Source organism: Papio anubis, chromosome 18 (genome assembly GCF_008728515.1).
Source record: "Papio anubis isolate 15944 chromosome 18, Panubis1.0, whole genome shotgun sequence".
NCBI lineage: Eukaryota > Metazoa > Chordata > Mammalia > Primates > Cercopithecidae > Papio > Papio anubis.
In genome coordinates this window covers 59090246-59110556 of record NC_044993.1, presented here as the reverse complement: position 1 = coordinate 59110556, position 20311 = coordinate 59090246, and the positions used below count along the sequence as shown (strand labels likewise).

General features: G+C 42.7%; 1 protein-coding gene across 7 annotated transcripts in view; it reads right to left on the bottom strand.

Annotated features, from left to right (window-relative positions):
* Positions 1-20311, bottom strand: part of PDXDC1 (pyridoxal dependent decarboxylase domain containing 1) — a 59969-nt gene that overhangs the window by 13438 nt on the left and 26220 nt on the right. For all 7 annotated transcript variants that reach the window (XM_031658426.1, XM_031658427.1, XM_031658425.1 and 4 more), the window contains 8 exons: positions 19444-19633; positions 17183-17251; positions 16271-16349; positions 8822-8906; positions 7874-7922; positions 7620-7721; positions 6064-6189; positions 2642-2692 (listed from right to left, as the gene is read on the bottom strand). In XM_031658426.1, coding sequence (XP_031514286.1) covers positions 2642-2692; positions 6064-6189; positions 7620-7721; positions 7874-7922; positions 8822-8906; positions 16271-16349; positions 17183-17251; positions 19444-19633 — 751 coding nt within the window. The remainder of the gene's footprint in view (positions 1-2641; positions 2693-6063; positions 6190-7619; positions 7722-7873; positions 7923-8821; positions 8907-16270; positions 16350-17182; positions 17252-19443; positions 19634-20311) is intronic.

The following is a 20311-nucleotide window of genomic DNA, read 5'->3' as shown; positions in this document are numbered from 1 at the left end:
GGGGTTGCTTCATATTTAAATAGGGGGGCAAGTTCAATAAGCAAGTAGGAACAAAAAGGCAACAAAATAATCCACCCATTCTCCCATCCTCAGCTAGGAGATGGCAGAGTGAGGTGAGTGCCAAGACTTCTATGAATATTATGATCATCTTTTCTTTCTTTGAACTCAGTGGTCTCAAATGTCAAGGTGTGTGAGAAATACTACACAGGGTTAGAGACACTCCTGGTTCTAGCAACGTGATAGACTGAGTGGATACTGAAGCTGTCAATTCTGAATATCTGAAATACTGGATTAAATATAACTAAGAACCAAAAAAAGGTTAAACCATGGCTGGGCTCACACACACAAAAAGGTGAATCCACACAGAGGAAACAGAAAGACGACTGTCAGCTGAGTGGCAGGGGATGGGGGCATGTCTGGGGCCTGGCACTGGGCTTTCAGGGCTAGGGTCTTGGGTGTTAATGCCCAGGTGAGGGACAGTGGTGAGTCTGTATAAGGCCTTTACAAAGCTTCTATAGGAAAGACAAACAGATCTGATTTCAGATAGTAATAAGAGTGATGAAGACGACCCAAGGGATGGAGTAACATCTGACGGTGGGAGGGTATCTTAGGGTGGTCAGGAAAGGCCTTTCTGAAGAGGTGAGATTTGAATTAAGATCTGAAAGGTAAGAAACCAGCCATTAGAAGAATTGAGGCTGGGGAGGCTGGGCGCGGCTCACGTCTGTAATCCTAGCACTTTGGGAGGCTGAGGCGGGAGGATCATGGGGTCAGGAGTTCAAGACCAGCCTGGCCAACATGGTGAAACCCGTCTCTACTAAAAATACAGAAATTAGTGGGCATGGTGGCGCGTGCCTGTAATTCCAGCTACTTGGGAGGCTGAGGCAGGAGAACTGCTTGAGCAGGGAGCCAGGAGGCGGAGGTTGCAGTGAGCCGAGATCGTGCCACTGCACTCTAGCCTGGGCTACAGAGCGAGACTCCATCACAAAAAAAATAAAAAGAATTGGGGGTGAGGGGGTGGGAAACGGTGTTTCCAGGCAGAGAGAACAGCATGTACATAGGAGACTGTTGGGAGGGTTAAATGAAATAACGCATGTAAAGTACTTAATACCATGCATGCATTTCACAAGCAGCAGCTGGGACGGTGGTGATGACGGTGATGACAACAATGACTCACAGACCATAACACCTCATGGTGTTAGCCAATTATTGTATCCTCTACTGAGAAAATAGCCACTGGAAGAAGGGACAGAGCAGGCTTTCTGCCTGGGCCAGCGTGGCCTACAGAGATGCTCCAAAACAACTGGTGATTAGCACCACTGGGTCCACCAATTTGAGAATGAGGGAGCAGCGATGACTGAGGAAAAGCTGAGTGCGCTCAGCGTGGCAGGGGCAGGAAAGCAGACAGGCCCAGCACTGCCTGGATTCCTAACAGCTTGTTCAAGCGAGGCCATAATTTGCTTCTCTGTTTGCAATCAGAGGAGTCCAACCAATATACTTTGACAGTGGAGCTCACAGGCCTGGAAAGAAAATGACTCAATGTCACAGGGTCACCCTGTGGCACTGCTCAGAGTAGGGCCCAGGCCTCTGAACTTAGATTCATGCCTTCTGCTTTTCCAGTGGTCCACTTCCTCGTCCAAGGCTAGAATCCCCCACCGAGCTAGAACTCGGGTCAACTGGCTCCAGACTCCCACTCAGAAGGCAGAGTAGACACACCCCCTTCAACAAAACCATGTATTTTTTTTCTTCCTTGAGACAGGGTGTCTGTCACCCAGGCTGGAGTGCAGTGGCACAATCTCGGCTCACTGCAACCTCTGCCTCCCGGGTTCAAGCAATTCTTTCACCTCAGCCTCCCCAGTAGCTGGGACTACAGGTGTGTGCCACCACGCTCGGCTACTTTTTGTATTTAAACCAAACCATGTTCTAAAAGAAAAATAAACTCTACTGACTTGAACCCCAAATACGCTCAAATGTTAGTTGTAAACTTAAGCATACCTTGCAGAATTGTCAAAGAAACACTCAGTGAACCTATTTAAATCAGAATTTTTAAATCAGAATTTGACATATATTTCCTGAAGTTCTAAAATACAGTGAAGCGAAACACAAAAACAATCAAACCTGAACTGACCCTCATTCTCTCCTAAATCCTTATTTCCTTGTCTAGTCATGCCTCGGGAGCAATCTCTGTTGGATTCACTTCAGGAAGGTATCAGAAGACAAGAGCAGGGCCATTTCCTTTTCCCTTTCTCCCGCTTCATGCAAATGAAAACTGATGGCAGAAGGTTTCAGAAAGAGAAGCCCAAAGCATTCTGAGGCACACAGTGAGTTTTCATTTTGGGAAGATGAGTGTGCCCAAGGCCTTGGGCAGCTGAAGTCAATGGTGTTTATCTTCGTGCAATTCTGAACTTTAACACAATAAATAAAGTCTATGAAAAGCACCGTAGGAATTAAACATTGTATGGTTCAAATTTCTTCGCTTCAGGCTCACTGTATAAATATAGGCAGTTTGTTGTTGTTTTCACTGGAGGTGACACAATTCCACTGAAATGTGGAGAAAATCATTCTAAAGTTCTAAAATCATTCTAAGTTGCCGAAGTTTAAAAAAAAGTTATGTTTTGAAAACATATGAAATTATATACTATACCAAGATTTTGATGTAATTCACTTTCTTCAAACTTTCCTGCAACCGTTGACTCTGCAAATGACAAAAAATAGCATGTGTAATCAAACGGACACGGGATATGAAGAAGTGGTTTTCACCAGGGGCTGTGGAGGTCTGTGAACATGGATATCAGGCAAAGTCACCTGCGACTTGGTGGTTTCTAAGTTCAGCCACCCATTTTTGTATTTCAACATCTGTAAATATTCACCAATCTTTCATTTAAAAGTTACATTAGTAATTCAAGAAAAGCAGTTTCTAATAAGACACAGAAATCTGTAGTATTTGCAATGTAAGTCTGTCTTTCATTCAAAAGCTACTGAGTATAAACACGTGCAAGGCACAGTACCGAACACTGGGGGAGACCAATGACAAATGAGAGGACACAGTGCACTCAAGAGCTGGTGATAAGAGCACGATGCTGCCACTTACCACCTGCAGGACTACGGGTAAGTCACTTCATCTGCCAGTCACCAGCTATTTAAGCTGTCTGTGCTTCAGTTCCCTCAATCATAAAATGGGGAGGACAGTATGTATCTCGCGTAGCTGTGAGGATTAAATGAGTTGATATGCAATACAACAAGTGCTTAGGAAGGCGGTCTAGAATGTAGTGTCACTAGACTAATGTCTCAATCCCAGGTCCCTCATCACTAATCGTATCTAACTCATGGGATTGGAGTACATTCATTAAACAGACACTCAATGAGTACTGGACAGTAGAAAGCCCCTCAAGAAATTCCTTTTTTTCTTCAAGAAAATTAATTCTGAATACACTGTCATGAGTGGAACTTACATTCTAGTGAAGCTGCAGGATCAAATGAGATGATGCATGAAAGTACTTCGTGGTGCCTGACACTGAGGTGTCAATAACTACTGAAGAAGAGAAACAAGAGAAGGAAGAGGAGGATGAGGAGGCGAATGCTGATTTGCGCGCTCAGGAAATGTACGCTCCCACTGGGGACTCTAAGGCATGGCTATATACAGATGACCATGTCTGCTAAATGTCCATGCAGTTTAACACATGCATTTAGCCCGTGAGTCGGAAGCAGGACAGCATTCAATTCCTCAGAAGCATACGGTTCTGCCTGCAGGAAGATGCCAGAGCTGTGCTGACCTCAAGGGTTTGGTAGTTAATGGCATCATTCTGCACTAAACCGTCTCTAAATTATTAAGGCTTCTCTTCCTAAGAACCACATCTCAAGAAGTGAGCTAACAGCACAGTGAGACACTTTTCAAAAAATGCACCGCTTCTGTAAACATAATGAGCATCCATCTTTTTTCTTTTCTTTTTTTGAGACAGGGTCCTACTCTGTCGCCTAGGCTGGAGTGCAGTAGTGCTATTTGGGCTCACTGCAACCTTGACCTCCTGGGCTCAAGTGATCTTCCCACCTCAGCCTCCTGAGGAGCTGGGATCACAGTTTTGCGCCAATACATCTGGCTAATTTTTGTATTTTTTGTAGAGACAAGATTTCGCCATGTTGCCCAGGCTGGTCTTGAACTCTGGGGCTTCAGTGATCCACCTGCCCGGGCCTCCCAAAGTGCTAGGATTAGAGGCATGAGCCACCGCATCCAGCCCACAGCATAAATCTTAAAACTACTGAACTATCCTAACATATGATGAACAAAGGCACTACTGCTAGAGCACTATGAAAATACTTGTTTTTCGTGTGTGTGTGTGTGTGTGTGTGTGTGTGTTTTTTAGATGGAGTCACCCAGCCTGAAGTGCAGTGGCACGACCTCGGCTAACTGCAACCTTCACCTCCTAAGTTCGAGCAATTCTCCCTGCCTCAGCCTCCTGAGTAGCTGGGACTACAGGCGCCTGCCACCATGCCTGGCTAATTTTTGTATATTTAGTAGAGACGGGGGGTCTCACCATGTTGGCCAGGCCAGTCTCAAACTCCTGACCTCAGGTGATCCGCCCACCTCAGCCTCCCAAAGTGCTGGGATTACAGGTGTGAGCCACCGCACCCGGCCACCTATTTTTCTTAAATATAGAAATGATACTTGAGGAAGTGCCAACTCCCCAAGAATATATTTAAAACAAAGATTTCAACCCACGTGCATAATTTACTATATGAACAGACACTACAGAAAGAGCTCTACCTGTATTCTTTCCTCAAGCCATCCTGGCAATCCTGTGTCATACATATATTTCACAGGTAAGAAAATGGTGACGCACTTCTGAGCTTAGGTAGGGCTCAGCTCTAACCCTGAGTAAATATGACCTTGGTTTTTTTTCTTTTTCTTTTTCTGTTTTTTGAGATGGAGTCTCGCTCTGTCACCCAGGCTGGAGTGCAGCAACGCGATCTCGGCTCACTGCAAGCTCCACCTCCCGGGTTCACGCCATTCTCCTGCCTCAGCCTCCCAAGCAGCTGGGACTACATGTGCCCGCCACCACACTCGGCTAATTTTTTGTATTTTTAGTAGAGACGGGGTTTCACCATGTTAGCCAGGATGGTCTCAATCTCCTGACCTCGTGATCTGCCTGCTTCAGCCTCCCAAAGTGCTGGGATTACAGGCATGAGCCACCGCGCCTGGCCTGTTTTTTTGCTTTCTAAATGCTACGATCTGAATATTTATGTCCCCACAAAATTCCTTTGTTGAAACCTAATCCCAAATGAGTTGAGGCCTTTGGGAGGTGATTAGGGCATGAGGATGGAACCCTCATGAACAGGATTAGTGACCTTCTGAAAGAGGCTCAAGGGACTGCGTTCACCCCTTCTGCCATGTGAGGCCACATGCAAGGTACTATCTATGAGGAATGGGCCCTCACCAGACACGGAATCTCCTGGCACCTTGATCTGAGACTTCTCACGTCCAGAACTGTAAGCAATAAATGTCTGTTGTTTATAAGTTACCCAGTCTAAGGTATTTTGTTAGAGAAGATTGGTCTAAAACATTGAAATATAGCATAATTATGTATTTTTCACAATTAGAACACACCTAAAATGGAGAGAGAATTAGAATTGTCCCCAAGAGCCCTGCAATTTGGGAACCCAAGCCAGCTGGTTTTCAAAATATCCATGCCCTCCACAATCACCCTGTAACCTTCCCATTCCTTCGCCATAGTCAGTCAATTAAGGGGAACATTTGCTCCCCACCCCTCCACCTTTTGCACCCTTCTCCACTCCTCGGAAGTCATCTGTGACTTCTTTTCTGATCCCATGCTGACAATGGTGTTCCTTTTCATCTGATTTCATCGGCACACAAATGCAGGGACAGACAACCCAGCAGTTTCTCCCAGAACTCTGAACAAGAAAGATTTACATGCAGGGCAGTTAGTCACTGGCTCACAAGACAGTCAATCCAGACAACAACATTCTGGACGGAAGGTACAGAAATGAGACGTTTTTCTGTTTCTGCTGTGGCCAAAGAGTCTTTCATTTAAATGTCAGGCTTCTACTCACCAGTTGACAGGCATGCTTGATCCTCTCCACAATCCCATCAAGTCCCAAGTATTGTAAAGACAACCACAGAGGCAGGGCACGGAGTTTGTCTGCGGGCTTATTTGATGTAAGACCAGCAACTAAAGTCTAAAAAAGCCAAAAGAGGTTTATTAATCAAAACCATTGCAATCTCATAATAGAACTAACCAGCTACCATTTGCTACCACTTAGTATGGGCTAGATGCCATACTAGTCATTTGGCTTACATTTTCCATTTCATCTTTCAACAACTCTTAAGAGCTAAGTATTCCAGGTAACTTCACTCAGAGACCTCGGTTTGTCCAAGGGTTCACAGCTCAGGAGTGGCAAAGCCAGGAAAAGCCAGTAGAAAACCCAGATGGGTCACATCCCAGAACCTAGGAGACTCCCCACTTCGAAAGTAGCTCTGAGCATCCTCAAACACCTGGCCATTATTAGCTGAGCAAGACAGCAGACAGTGTTTTAGCAGAAATCACTTAAACCTTATTTTGCATGCTGACGTATATTATCAAGAACCACACTATTTTTTTTTTTCTTTTTTGTGACAGGATTTTGTTTTCACTCTGTCGCCTAGGCTGGAGTGCAGTGGTGTGATCATAGCTCACTGCAGCCTTGATCTCCAGGGCTCAATCAGCCCTCCCGCATTAGACTCCTGAGTAGCTGGGACTACAGGCTCACATCACCATGCCTAGCAAATTCTTTAGTATTTTTCTATAGAGATGGGGTTTCGCCGTGTTGCCCAGGCTGGTCTCAAATTCCTGGGCTCAAACCATCTGCCTGCCTCAGCCTCCCAAAGTGCTGGGATTACAGGCATGAGCCACCACGCCTGGCCCACAACTATAATTAAAAAAAAAAAAAATGTGGTCGGGTGCAGTGGCTCACACCTGTAATCCCAGCACTTTGGGAGGCTGAGGCAGGCAGATCACTTGAGATTGGGAGTTCAAGACCAGCCTGACCAACATGGTAAAATCCTCTCTCTACTAAAAATACAAAATAAGCCAGATGTGGTGGCACATGCCTGTAATCCCAGCTACTTGGGAGGCTGAGGCAAGAGAATCACTTGAACCCAGGAGGTGGAGGTTGCAGTGAGCCAAGATCATCTCACCATTACACTCCAGCCTGGGTGACAGAGGGAGACTCCGTAAAAAAAAAAAAAAAAAAGTTACAACTTATTGGACAATGTGGATCAGGAGGCTTAAAATTCCCCCACTCAGTCATTCCACATCTGGGAACCTATTCTAAGGAAATAATTAGAAATACAGAAAGACGTTCACTGCTTCACTATTTCAGTAACAAAATCTGAAAACATCCTGTAAGTTCATAAATGGAGAATAATTAAATTGTGACAGAATATTAGGCAATCATAAAAAAAAAAAGTGTCACTAAAAAAAGTCTCACAAGTTTCTCTTTTAAAAAATGAAATAGAAGTGAAATTATGGGTATTTTTCACTTTTTCCTTTATTTTTCTGTATTTTGCCCCCAAAGCCAGTAATGTGTATTAGCCACACCCACTCCCTCCCCAGGGAGGGGAAACTGACCAAGGCAGGGTCATCGTGTTTATACAGTGTCACTGCAGGAACAGCTGGCAAACCCAGCCACGGGCCAGGAGTCATCGTCATGCTGTCGCATTTGGTTGCAGCCTACCAAAACAAGAACAACTCTTCATTAGATTATCAGAATACACAAACCCAACACCCTCCTCCGTTCATAAAAACTGTGAAGAGCTATGAGGGACTGGGTGATTTTAAATTCCTTCTTAAAAACACCAATATTCAGTAAATCAACAACATACCAGCACTGATGAGGAGACATAACCCAGAGCCAATGTTGCCAGATTCACACTGGAAGAAAAAACACCAGCCTAAGAACTAATTAATGTTGCTTATTCACTATGTACTTAAAAAAATAAAGGTTGTGCTGTTGCAAGTTGACACTTAAATATCTTTTTAATGTGTTATTAGCTTTTATAACAGCAACAGAAGATGTGCTTCACACAAATGAAGGAAAATCCTGAAAATGCACTTTAATAAAAATGTGTCTCAGGAACTAACCCTGCTCATTTAGTATAATGGGAGTATTATTCTCTTTCATGGATCTCACTTTCCAGTTATCATTCTTTACTTAGGGATCAAAAAGAAACCTCCCTGTATGATGTGGTGGATACGGGCTACTCTGGCTGCCCACATCGGTTCCCCCTGCTTCTCTTAATGGCCCTCCAACAGCCTTCTGGGGCGCCACCCCCATTTCCTCCAGCAGAACATGAGCTTTGTGGGGAGGAGACACCACTATCTGCTCCAGAGGAGGGCAAAGAACCTGAACTATCAGAGGATTACTTCTCGCTGGCCACAGTGGCTGGTTCAATATGAGACTTGTTAGGACTTCCAGCTGACCACGAAGCTGAAAAGAAGGCTGGAGTTTCTGCAGCTACTTTGCACTGTAACAGGAAGATCTGTCCAGAGAGAGAGGAAACCAAGCCCAGTGCCTGTAACTGGGGGAGCAGAGGTGGGAGTAAGACACTGAATCCTAGTTGGCGTCATGCCTGAGGCAGTCCTGGCACTGCTCTTCGTAGTTATGTGAGCCAATAAGATCTCTTTCGGCTTAAGCCAATTTGGGTTATTTTGTGATCTGTGACCCAAAGAGCCCTTCGTGATAAATGTCACCAAAATGAGAGCCTGGATGTCCAGTCCTCATGAGGACTCTGCAGGCCCGAATGGAGCCACCAGCCTGACTGCCAGCTTACCCCTCCACGTGAAGCCATATGCCATACTGCTCACAGAGTTCTTTCAATCTCCCAATCTTGTCTGTGTGTCCTACTGCTGCAGTTCCTAGGATCAAACAAATCAGGGCATTAAAAGGAACAAATGTTTTCTAAGGCTTTATACCTTAAGCACTTTTATACACACTATCGCCCTAGGAGGGAAGTGACTTATTATATCCCTATTTTATTGATATTTTCTTTGTGGAAGGACTTAAAATCAGTGTTTGCAAGTTGATTTATTACAAGCTTTGAAGAGCATGTAAACTCTATTACATGTATCTAACTGTGTTATTAAAATCTTTTATATACTTATTTTCTATCCACTTGATCTGCTGATTCATGAGAAATATATTCAAATCTCCCACCAAGACTGTGGTTTGTCAATATATACTTGTGTTCTATCAGACTTTTCCTTTAGCTTTCCTTTATATATTTTAAGGTTATGTTCACAAGCACTCATAACTGTTATTTCTTTTTTTTTTTGAGACGGAGTCTCACTGTTGCCCAGGCTGGAGTGGCATGATCTCAGCTCTGCAGCCTCCACCTCCCAGGTTCAAGCGATTCTCCTTGCCTCAGCCTCCCAAGTAGCTGGGATTACAGGCACCTGCCACCACGCCCGGCTTATTTTTTTGTATTTTTGGTAGAGATGGGGTTTCACTATGTTGGCCAGGCTGGTCTCCAACTCCTGACCTCGTGATCTGCCTGCCTCGGCCTCCCAAAGTGCTGGGATTATAGGCATGAGCCACCGTGCCCAACAGGTATAACTGTTATTTCTTTTAGGAGATTACATCTTTCATCAATATGAAGTCTGTTTTATCCCACACTAATATTGCTATGGTACTTTCATTTTGTCAGCATTTGTCCAACATGAACTTTTCCACCTTTATATTTTATTGTCACTTCCTGGATTATTTTGATTTAGATATGCCCTTTATAAAAATCATATAGGTGGCCTCATGCCTACAATCCAAGCACTTTGGGGGCCAAGGCAGGTGGATCACGAGGTCAGGAGATCGAGACCATCCTGGCTAAAAAATACAAGAACAAAATTAGCCGGGCGTGGTGGGGGGCGTGAACCCGGGAGGCGGAGCTTGCTGTGAGCCGAGATCGTGCCACTGCACTCCAGTCTGGGCGACAGAGTGAGATTCCATCTCAAAAAACAAACACACACAAAAAAACCATACAGATGAATTTGTTTTTTTTCTACCCAGGTTCTTTGTAATACAGAACATGCATTCTGAAGCCAGCTTAAGCATATTAAGCACTTTCAGCCACTCCCTTGGTAATTGATTACACTACAGATTTTGCTGGGGAGATCCCTTTTCAGAGAGAGCTTAGGTAAAACGTGGAGTCAGGCATTCCCCCAACCATCCTAAATTTCCAGTTAGCAGCAAGCCAACTAATAAGATCTCAAACCCTCACCAACACCCTCAGCAAACACAGCTAAAGAAAGTGGTTCTTTTGTAAGGTCTATGCCAGGAAAATGGCTGAAAACTTTTTCCCCTCACACCTAAATCTACCTCAAATTAAAAAAAAAAAAAAAAAAATCTTAACAGACACATTTAGTTTAGCTGAAACAAGATCAAACGTCAATGCATGGGCTGTGCCCCAGGCTCTTCCGGCAAAATAAAAGCGTACTGCTGTGTGCTAGTGCCTGGGTCGCATTCAGATTCTCTTTTTATATTCCTTGGCAACGACTGGTGACCAACCCTTGAGATGTGTCTTCTGGCACCTGCAACACAGTCACACTGGCAAGTCACTCAGTCACATGCAAACTGCAGCCCCTCCAGTTTATCACGTGATTTATTATGGGTGAATTTGTGTTTTTAAACAACAATAAGGCAGGAAGTGATGGTTTTCCTGCTGGCAATAAAGTGAATACTTATGTGGTTTTTCTATTTTGTCTTTTTTTTTTTTTTTTTTTTGAGACAGAGTCTTGCCCTGTTGCCCAGGCTGGAGTGCAGTGGTGCGATCTCGGCTCACTGCAAGCTCCACCTCCTGGGTTCAAGTTATTCTCCTGCCTCAGGCTCCTAAGTAGCTGGGACTACAGGCGCCCACCACCACAACTGGCTAATTTTTATATTTTTAGTAGAGACAGGGTTTCACCATTTTGGCCAGGCTGGTCTCGAACTCCTGACCTCAGGTGATCTTCCTGCCTTGACCTCTCAAAGTGCTGGGATTACAGGCATGAGCCACCATACCCGGCCTAAATAAGCAGTTTTACTGTAGTTTTTTTTTTTTTTTTTTGAGACAGTCTCGCTCTGTCGTCCAGGCTAGAGTGCAGTGGTGCAATCTTGACTCACTGCAACCTCTGCCTCCCCAGGTTCAAGCGATTCTCCTACCTCAGCCTCTTGAGTAGCTGGGACTACAGGTGCGCACCACCACAACTGGCTAATTTTTGTATCTTTAGTAGAGACGGGGTTTCACCATACTGGTCAGGCTGGTCTTGAATTCCTGACCTTGTGATCCACCTCCCTCAGCCTCCCAAAGTGCTGGGACTACAGGCATGAGCTGCCAAGCCCGGCCTACTGCAGTATGATTTACATGCAATAAAACTCACTCATGTAAGTATACAGTACAATGAGTTTTGACAAATATATAGAGCATGTAACCACCAATATAATCAAGATTTAGAATACTTCCACCAACCCCCAAATCCCGTCAACCCTACTATAATTACCCTTTCCCCGACTCCTCACTGGCCCTTGAAAATCCTGATCTGCTTCTGTCACTGTAGTCCTTTGCCTTTTTTTTTTAAAACAGAGTCTCACTCTGTCACCCAGGCTGAAGTGCAGTGGTGCAGTCTCGGCTCATTGCAAGCTCCGCCTCCCGGGTTCACGCCATTCTCCTGCCTCAGCCTCCCGAGTAGCTAGGACTACAGGCAACCGCCACCACACCCGGCTAATTTATTATTATTATTATTATTATTATTATTATTATTTTAATAGAGACGGAGTCTCACTCTGTCACCCAGGCTGGAGTGCAGTGGCATGATGTCATCTCACTGCAACCTCATTGCAACCCAAGTTCATGCCATTCTCCTGCCTCAGTCTCCCGAGTAGCTGGGACTACAGGCACTCGCCACCACGCCCAGCTTATTTTTTGTATTTTTAGGGGAGACGGGGTTTCACCGTGTTAGCCAGGATGGTCTCGATCTCCTGACCTTGTAATCCACCCACCTCGGCCTCGCAAAGTGCTGGGATTAGAAGCATCAGCCACCATGCCTGGCCTAGCTTTGCCTTTTATAGAATTTCTTATCAGTAGAATCATCCATTATTGTAACTTTCGTAGAATTTCTTATCAGTGGAATCATTCATTATTGTAACTTTTGAGTCTGGCTTTTTGTATATGCTTTTGAAATTCATTCACGGTAATATGTATGTCAGTAGCTCTATTTACTGCTTAGTTGTCCATGAGCTGAACATAGCACAATTTGTTTATCTGTTTATCCATTCACCAGGTGAAGGACATTGGGGTTATTTCAGTTCTGAACATTTGCATACAAGTCTTTTATTTTTTAGAGAAAAGGTCTTGCTTTGTCACCCAGGCTGGAGTGCAGTGACACTATCATAGTTCACTGCAGCTTTGATCTCTTGGGCTCAAGCAATCCACCCACCTCAGCCTCCCAAGCAGCTGGGACTACAGACGCCACGCTGGGCTAATTTTTTTCTATTTTTCGTAGATATGAGGTCATGCTATGTTGCCCAGGCTGGCCTCAAGGGATCCTCCCACCTTGGCCTGCTAAAGTGCTGGGATTACAGGCAGCATACAAGTCTCTGTGCGGAGATATGTTTTTATTACTCTTTATTATTATATGGCAATTCGATGTTTATTTTTTTTTCCTAGCCAGTATAGTGACTTGAAAATTCTATGTTCAGCTTTTTGAGGAAGTGCCAAGCTTTTCCAGAGTTGCTGTAACAACTCACATCCCCTGCCTTTGACGCTGTATTTGCATTTCACTTGCTCCAGGTCCTCTGCATCCTCACCAGCATTTGACCTTTTTTTCTTTGAGACAGTCTCACTGTGTTACCCAGGCTGGAATACAGTAGGGCTATCTAGGCTCACTGCAACCTCCGCCTTCCAGGTTCAAGTGATTCTCCTCCCTCAGCCTCCCAAGTAGCTGGGACTACAGGCAAGCGCCACCACACCCAGCTATTTTTGTATTTTTAGTAGAGACAAAGTTTCACCATGTTAGCCAGGCTGGTCTCCAACTCCCAAACCCAGGTGATCTGCCTGCCTCAGCCTCCCAAGGTGCTGGGATTACAGGCATGAGTCACTGTGCCTGGCCTGACATTGTATTTTAAAGAATTTTTTTTTGTTTTGTTTTTTAAGAAAGGATCTGATCTGTCACCCAGGCTGGGGTATGGTAGTGCAATCTTGGCTCACTGCAGCCTCTCTCTCCTGGGCTTAAGCCAACATCCCACCGCAGCCTCTCGAGTAGCTGGGACTACAGGTGCACACTACCACACCTGGCTACTGTTTAGTATTTTTTGTAGAAATTTCCTAGGGGTTTCGCCATGTTGCCCAGGCTGGTCTCTAACACCTGAGGGCAAGCGATCTTGCTGTCTCAACCTCCCAAAGTGTTGGGATTACAAGCGTGAGCCACCTGTAATTTCTCCATTCTAACAGATATGTAGTAATGGCTCATGGTGATCTTAATTTGCATTTCACTAATGACTAATGATGTTAAACACCTTTTCAAGTGCTATACATTTTCATTTTCTTTGATGAAGTATGTGCTCAAATCTTCTGTTCACTGAAAAAATTGTATTGTAGGCCAGGCACAGTGGCTCACACCTGTAATCCTGGCACTTTGGGAGGCCAAGGCAGGTGGATCACCTGAGGTCAGGAGTTCAAGACCAGCCTGGCCAACACAGTGAAACCCCATCTCCACTAAAAATACAAAAAAAATTAGCTAGGTGTGGTGGCGCATGCCTCTAATCCCAGCTACTTGGGAGGCTAAAGCAGAAGAATCGCTGGAACCCGGGAGGTGGAGGTTGCAGTGAGCCAAGATTGCACCACTGCACTCCAGTCTGGGAAACAGAATGAGACTCCATCTCAAAAAAAAAAAAAAAAAAAAAAATTGTATTGCTAGTCTCCTTATTGAGTTGTAACAGTTCTTTAGATATTTTGGATACAACTTCTTTGTCAAACAAATGTTTTGTAGCTTCTCGGGAAAAGAATGAAAAAGAAATTTTAAGAGAAGACAGGCCTGGGACAGTGGTTAGCTGGGTGTGGTGGCTCATGCCTGTAATCCCATCACTTTGGGAGGCCAAGGCAGGTGCATCACCTGAGGTCAGGAGTTTGAGAACAGCCTGGCCAACATGGCGAAATCCCATCTCTACTAAAAATACAAAAATATTTTGCATTTTACAGGCGTGGTGGCGTGCGCCTGTAATCCCAGGTACTCGGGAGGCTGAGGCAGGTGAATCACTTGAACCCAGGGGGTGGAGGTTGCAGTGAGCCAAGGTTGTACCACTGCACCCCAGCCTGGGCAGCAGAGCAAAACTCCACCTCAAAAAAAAAAATAATAAAAAACACACAAAAAAAAGAAAAACAAGAAAAAATGTTTTGCAAATATTTCTCCCAGTCTATAACTTACCTTTCATCTTACTAGGGGCTTTCAAACAGTGAATGCTTTTAATTTTTGATAAAGTACAATTTATGGTTCACATATTCTATGTTCTAAGAAATGTAACCTAAGGTCACAAAGATCTCCTGTATTTTCTTCAAGACATTTTATTGTCTTAGGTCTATGCTTAGGTGGATGAACCATTTATAGTTAATATTTATATATACAGAGAATAAGATAAGGGTTAAGATTCAGTTGTTTTCCATATGGATATTCAAGCTCTAAGACCACTGATGGAAAAAGATTGTCCTTTCTCCCTTGAATTACCTGGGCATCTGTAAAAACCTGAAGTGACCATATATGTCACATGAGTCTATTTCTGAATTCTCTATTTTCCTTGGCCAATCTCACACAGTCTTACTTGTAGCTTTATAGGAATTCTTGAAGTATGACAAGATCAGTCTTCCAATTTTGTTCTTTTTCAAAATTCTTTGGGCTAATTCCTAGATCTCTTGTATTTCTATATAAACTTTAGAATTAGCTCATCAATTTCTATAAGAAATTGCAGCCTGTTGAGATTTTAAGAGGGACTGCGTTGAATCTATAGATTAGTTTGGGAAGAACTGACCTAATACTTAGTCTTCCAACCCATGTGTATGGCATATCGTTTTTGGGTCTTCTTGAATTTCTCTCAGTAACATTCTTAGTTTTCAACGTATAGATCTTGCATATATTTTGTTAAATCTATCCATAAATTTTTCATGTTTTTTGATCCTACTATAAATGACATTTAAAATTCAATTTCCAACTGCTCTTTGCTAGTAATATAAAAATCCAGAAAATGGTTTAGATTTGATAATTAGTTCCAGTAGTTTTTCTTTAGCTTTCTATCTATACAATCATGCCTGCAAACCAAGTTCTACTTCTTCCTTTCTAATCTATATGTCAGTTTTTTTTTTTACCTTATTGCACTGTCTTAGATTTCAAGTATGATGCTGAATATGATAAATGGAGCAGAAAGTGGTAGTTGCTCTGCCGCCTATAAGGTAGATATTTAAGTGTGACATTTAATATATTTTCTTGTTTAATTTTTACAACAATCTTACAATGTCAGTACAATTATTTTTATTTATTTATTGAGATGGAGTCTTGCTGTGTTACCCAGGCTAGTATTGAATTTCTGGGCTTAAGCCAACATCTTGCTTGTCTCCTGAGTAGGGGGACTATAGGCACGTGCCACCACACCTGGCTTAAATGTGTCATTTAAAAATTCAGGCCAGGCACAGTGGCTCATGCCTGTAATCCCAGCAATTTGGGAGGCTGAGGTAGGCGGATCACCTGAGGTCAGGAGTTCGAGATCAGCCTGGCCAACATAGTGAAACCCTGTCTCTACTAAAAATACAAGAAATTAGCCAGATGTGGTACCACGCACCTGTAATCCCAGCAACTCAGGAGGTTGAGGCAGGAGAAACACTTGAACCTGGGAGGCAGAGATTGCAGTGAGGTGAGATTCTGCCACTGTACTCCAGCCTGGGCAACAGAGTGAGACTGTCTCAAAAAAGTAAAATAAAATTCAGTTTAGAGCAGAGAAAGGAAGTACATGAAGGAGAAGATAGAGAAGCATTTACAATCTAAATGGAAAGGTATACACACACATAAAATAACTTCCAAAACAAACCAACGATTAAAGAAAATCTAACGAGCCAACTTCACTCTTACAGTTTTTGCTACAATGTGGACACGGACTATCTTAAACATGCGGCACACACACATTTCTTAAGACTTTATCTTTTATAGGCTGAGGACTTAGTCTCACTTCTGTATATTCAAAATGGTAGATTGAGCATCATGCTACCTACCTGCATTTGCGACAAGCAACAGGGGCAGTCTTCCTCGCTCTATGTCATCTTTAATCATTTTCTCCAGGAAGGCAACATCCTGGAACCAAAACAAACCATTAAAAAATGAGGCGCCCGGTATAAAAGCTATAAAATGAAAAATTATGACTTACAAAAGAAGCAGGTAACTCTCAAAAATAATGTCAAATCAATTCTTACTCTTGACAATTTTTCTGTTTTCTCTCATCATAGATGTGAAAATCAAATAGTTTTCCTTGAAGACTAGAAAAATCAGTTAAACAAGATTAAAGGTAAAAACTGTACATATGCAGGAACATTTCTTTGGTTTTAAACATTTACATTTAAATGAAATGTTCTCTCAACTCCCCTGTAACAGCCAAGAATGTATCTCTACTATTACTCATTGACGTACCTGAACTAGAAAATAAAACTACCTTGACAAAAGAAATACAAAACTCTAAAATCCATCCCTTCATTTTCCTTTCGGAATCATTAAGGAGAGATTTATCACCTGCATGTCTGAAAATAAGCAGAACTCAATTCCACGATGACAATGAAGAACCTCATTTTCAAAATCTGCCCATTCATAAATCCAGGCAACAGTGCTAACTCATTAAAAGTACGAGCTTTAGAAGAAATTCCTGGTGCTTAATTGAGCTGCTATGTTTCTACTTAAAGCAGGTGATACAGTAATTACAAGACTCCTTAAAAGCCAGGTGCTCCTGACCTATATACGAACCAACCTTCATGGACATTCACATATTAACAGAAGCATATATTACATAAAGCAAGGATCCAAGCAATACATGAGTAAGCTACTAATTATCTGGAGGCCAGCAAACAGAACTTCATTTGAAAGGCAGTTTCAAAACACAATCCCACATGATTTTACAAACCAGAAGTAAAACTCACCATCTGATGCTGGGATCCAAACATAGTGTTACAGGGTACACGGCACAAGCAGGGGAAGGGCAAGCCGAGCTGCAGGAAGAAACACATGACTTAACAAGAAAGCTCTCTGCACCATTCACTTCAGATTGTGAAAGGCTGTGGCTCTAAGACAAGCCATGATTATTCTAAGAAATCTCTCTCCTTAGGAACTCTTAATATTATAAATCAATGTAAAAGTACATTTAGAAAGCCAAGCCAAAAACAAAAGGTGAATTTCCAAGTGCCTTATAAGAGGATACAATGTAAAATTTTCTAAATGAGTCAAGTTACTATCTTTGGTATATTCTAGAATATACCAGAAACACTTTGGCAAACACGGAAACAACTGGGTCGTGAGCATTTTCGTGGGGGTAATTTTGGATTCTTTCTCCAAGCATTACTGGTAAATAACACCAGCTGAAGGCATTCAAAGAACAGTATCTTATTTTTGGGTCCACCCACACCCAAAAAGTAATAAATATGGATTAGCAGATGCACATTTCTCAAGAGAAGTGAAGTCAGTGTTATGCATAGACACAGTGATTGTCAACTTAATTTTATATTCTTAATGTTTAGCTTCCAATTCCTTGAGGAGTTTACAGTTTTAGGAATTGTAAACAGTTGCAACATATTGTTCTGTATGACTAAGACTTGGTAGCTTTCAGAGACCAAAAATTTAATAAGCACATTTTTCTCCTTAAAGGATTAAAAATTATGAATGTGACACCCAAGTAAAATAAATCATCAAAAAAATACAGGTATTAAAAGTGAAAATGCCTAGCCCCCTACCCTATAAGCCAGCAATCCACCCGTTAACAGTTTAATACATAACCTTTCAGATATTTTCTAGGTATAAAATTATGTCTTTTTCTAGGTACAAAAACATAGGTATAAAGGATACACACACTTTAAAAAACATGAACATAACCGTGTTACATATGCTGCTCTGCCAGCTGCAGTTCTCAACAGAACACTCTCACACATCTTTTGAAGGTCAGACTGTTGACCCAAAACAGCCTTGTGTCCCCAAGAGCCTGGCTTGCAGTAGACACTTAAGTAATTCCTTTCACGTTTCAGAGGATTATTATTAAACTCCCCATTTTGTACACCCTCAAGAAGAGGACATAATTTCTTGCCACCAGTGATCACAGCTCAGAATCAATTTAAAAATCACTGAGTGTCTCCCAAACATACCCCTGGGACTCCTACAGCTTACAAAAGAGGAACACTCCAACCCTATGGGTTTTGATTTCAAACGTTCTTGGTGAAGAAGGTTAACAGCATCTTATCTCAATGTAGTCCCCCCAGTTGGGCTAGAAGCACCATGAACTTTAAATATAGTCATGCTCAGCCAGGTGCGGTGGCTCATGCCTGTAATCCCAGCATTTTGGGAGGCTGAGGTGGGCAGATCACAAGGTCAGGAGATCGAGACCATCCTGGCTAACACAGTAAAATCCTGTCTCTACTAAAAAAATACAAAAAAATTAGCTGGGCGTGGTGGCAGGCACTTGTAGTCCCAGCTACTTGGGAGGTTGAGGCAGGAGAATGACGTGAACCCAGGAGGCGGAGCTTGCAATGAGCCGAGATTGCGTCACTGCACTCCAGCCTGGGTAACAGAGCAAGACTCCGTCTCAAAAAAACAAAAAACAAAAAACAAAAGCAAAAACAAAAACAGTCATGCTCTTTGATCCAGCAATTCTAGACTGACTCTGAAAATCCATCTGAGGACCATAACCCTAAATAAAATACAGCAAGAGCTTTATGCACAGAGAAGTCCCTAACAGCACTACACAAAGAGCATTACCTGAAAATGGTCACAGAAAGCAAGAGAATGCAAATACTATTTTCCAAAAAAGCAACAGTTAATTACTATATATTCACTTGAAGAAATACCATAAAGGCATTAAAAAAAACTATACTTTGAAAAATTATTATTAAAATGATATATTCTTGTTTTAACAGTAAGTGAAAAGAGCCAGATACAACCATATAAACACAAACACACCCCCTTCGACTAAAGTCTGGGAAGAAAGAGAGAATGTTGACTGTGGTTGCCCTTGGATAATCTACCACATGTTCTTTATTTCTAAATTCAGTAATTTTTACAAATATGACAAAAGCATATAAGACCATCTTTCTTTTAACTCAATAAGAACAGCAACTAGAGAAATGGGTCAACTTTAAAACTTTCAGGGCAAAAGAAGACTTTATTTCTTTAAAATAGCCACCTGATAACACATTACCTGATTACAAAGGTATTGGCCCAGGCCAGGTCTAGCAGCAGCACTAAGATATATGACAGGCTTCTTGTTATATAACACATTGAAGCCATCCACTACGAAGTCTTCATATCGAGAATGAATGGCAAGCCTACATATCTTTGCAAGTCCTTCTCTTTCCTCTTCATGGAAATAAGCACAGCCATTTTCATATCTGTTAAGAGATACGTATGAATATGCTCTTATTTCTAGTTAAGGATTGTAAAAGTCAACCTTAATAATCATGGAGACAATTCTTTTCTCAAGCTAGGAATTGTCACTTATATTAGGCAGAGAGGACAGGAATGCGAAAAATCCTCATAGATGGCTGACACCTCATTACAGCTAGGGTTACCAAGCAGCGAGACAATAACCCTCCATCCATACCCAATTCCATAAAGAGCAGAAACCAAAAACAAGTAGAGACCAGGAGTTCCCAGATATAAGAAGCCTGAAGATCATGGTTCTGCTTTATTATGAACTAAAGCCAGCACCGGATAACACAGGCATAGTTCATAGCAGAGTTTCAGCCCTAAAACATCCAAAGTAAATAAAACTGTCAAAAATGCTAGTCAGAGGCTGGGTGTGGTGGCTCACACCTGTAATCTCAGTACTTTGGGAGGCCAAGGCAGGCGGATCACCTGACGTCAGGAGTTCGAGACTAGCCTGGCCAACATGGTGAAACCCCGTCTCTATGAATCGCCAGCTGTGGTGGAGTGCCTGTAGTCCCAGCTACTCAGTAGACTGAGGCAGGAGAATTGCTTGAACCTGGGAGGTGGAAGGTGCAGTGAGCCAAGATTGTGCCATTGCACTCCAGCCTGGGTGACAGAGCGAGATTCCGTCTCAAAAAAAA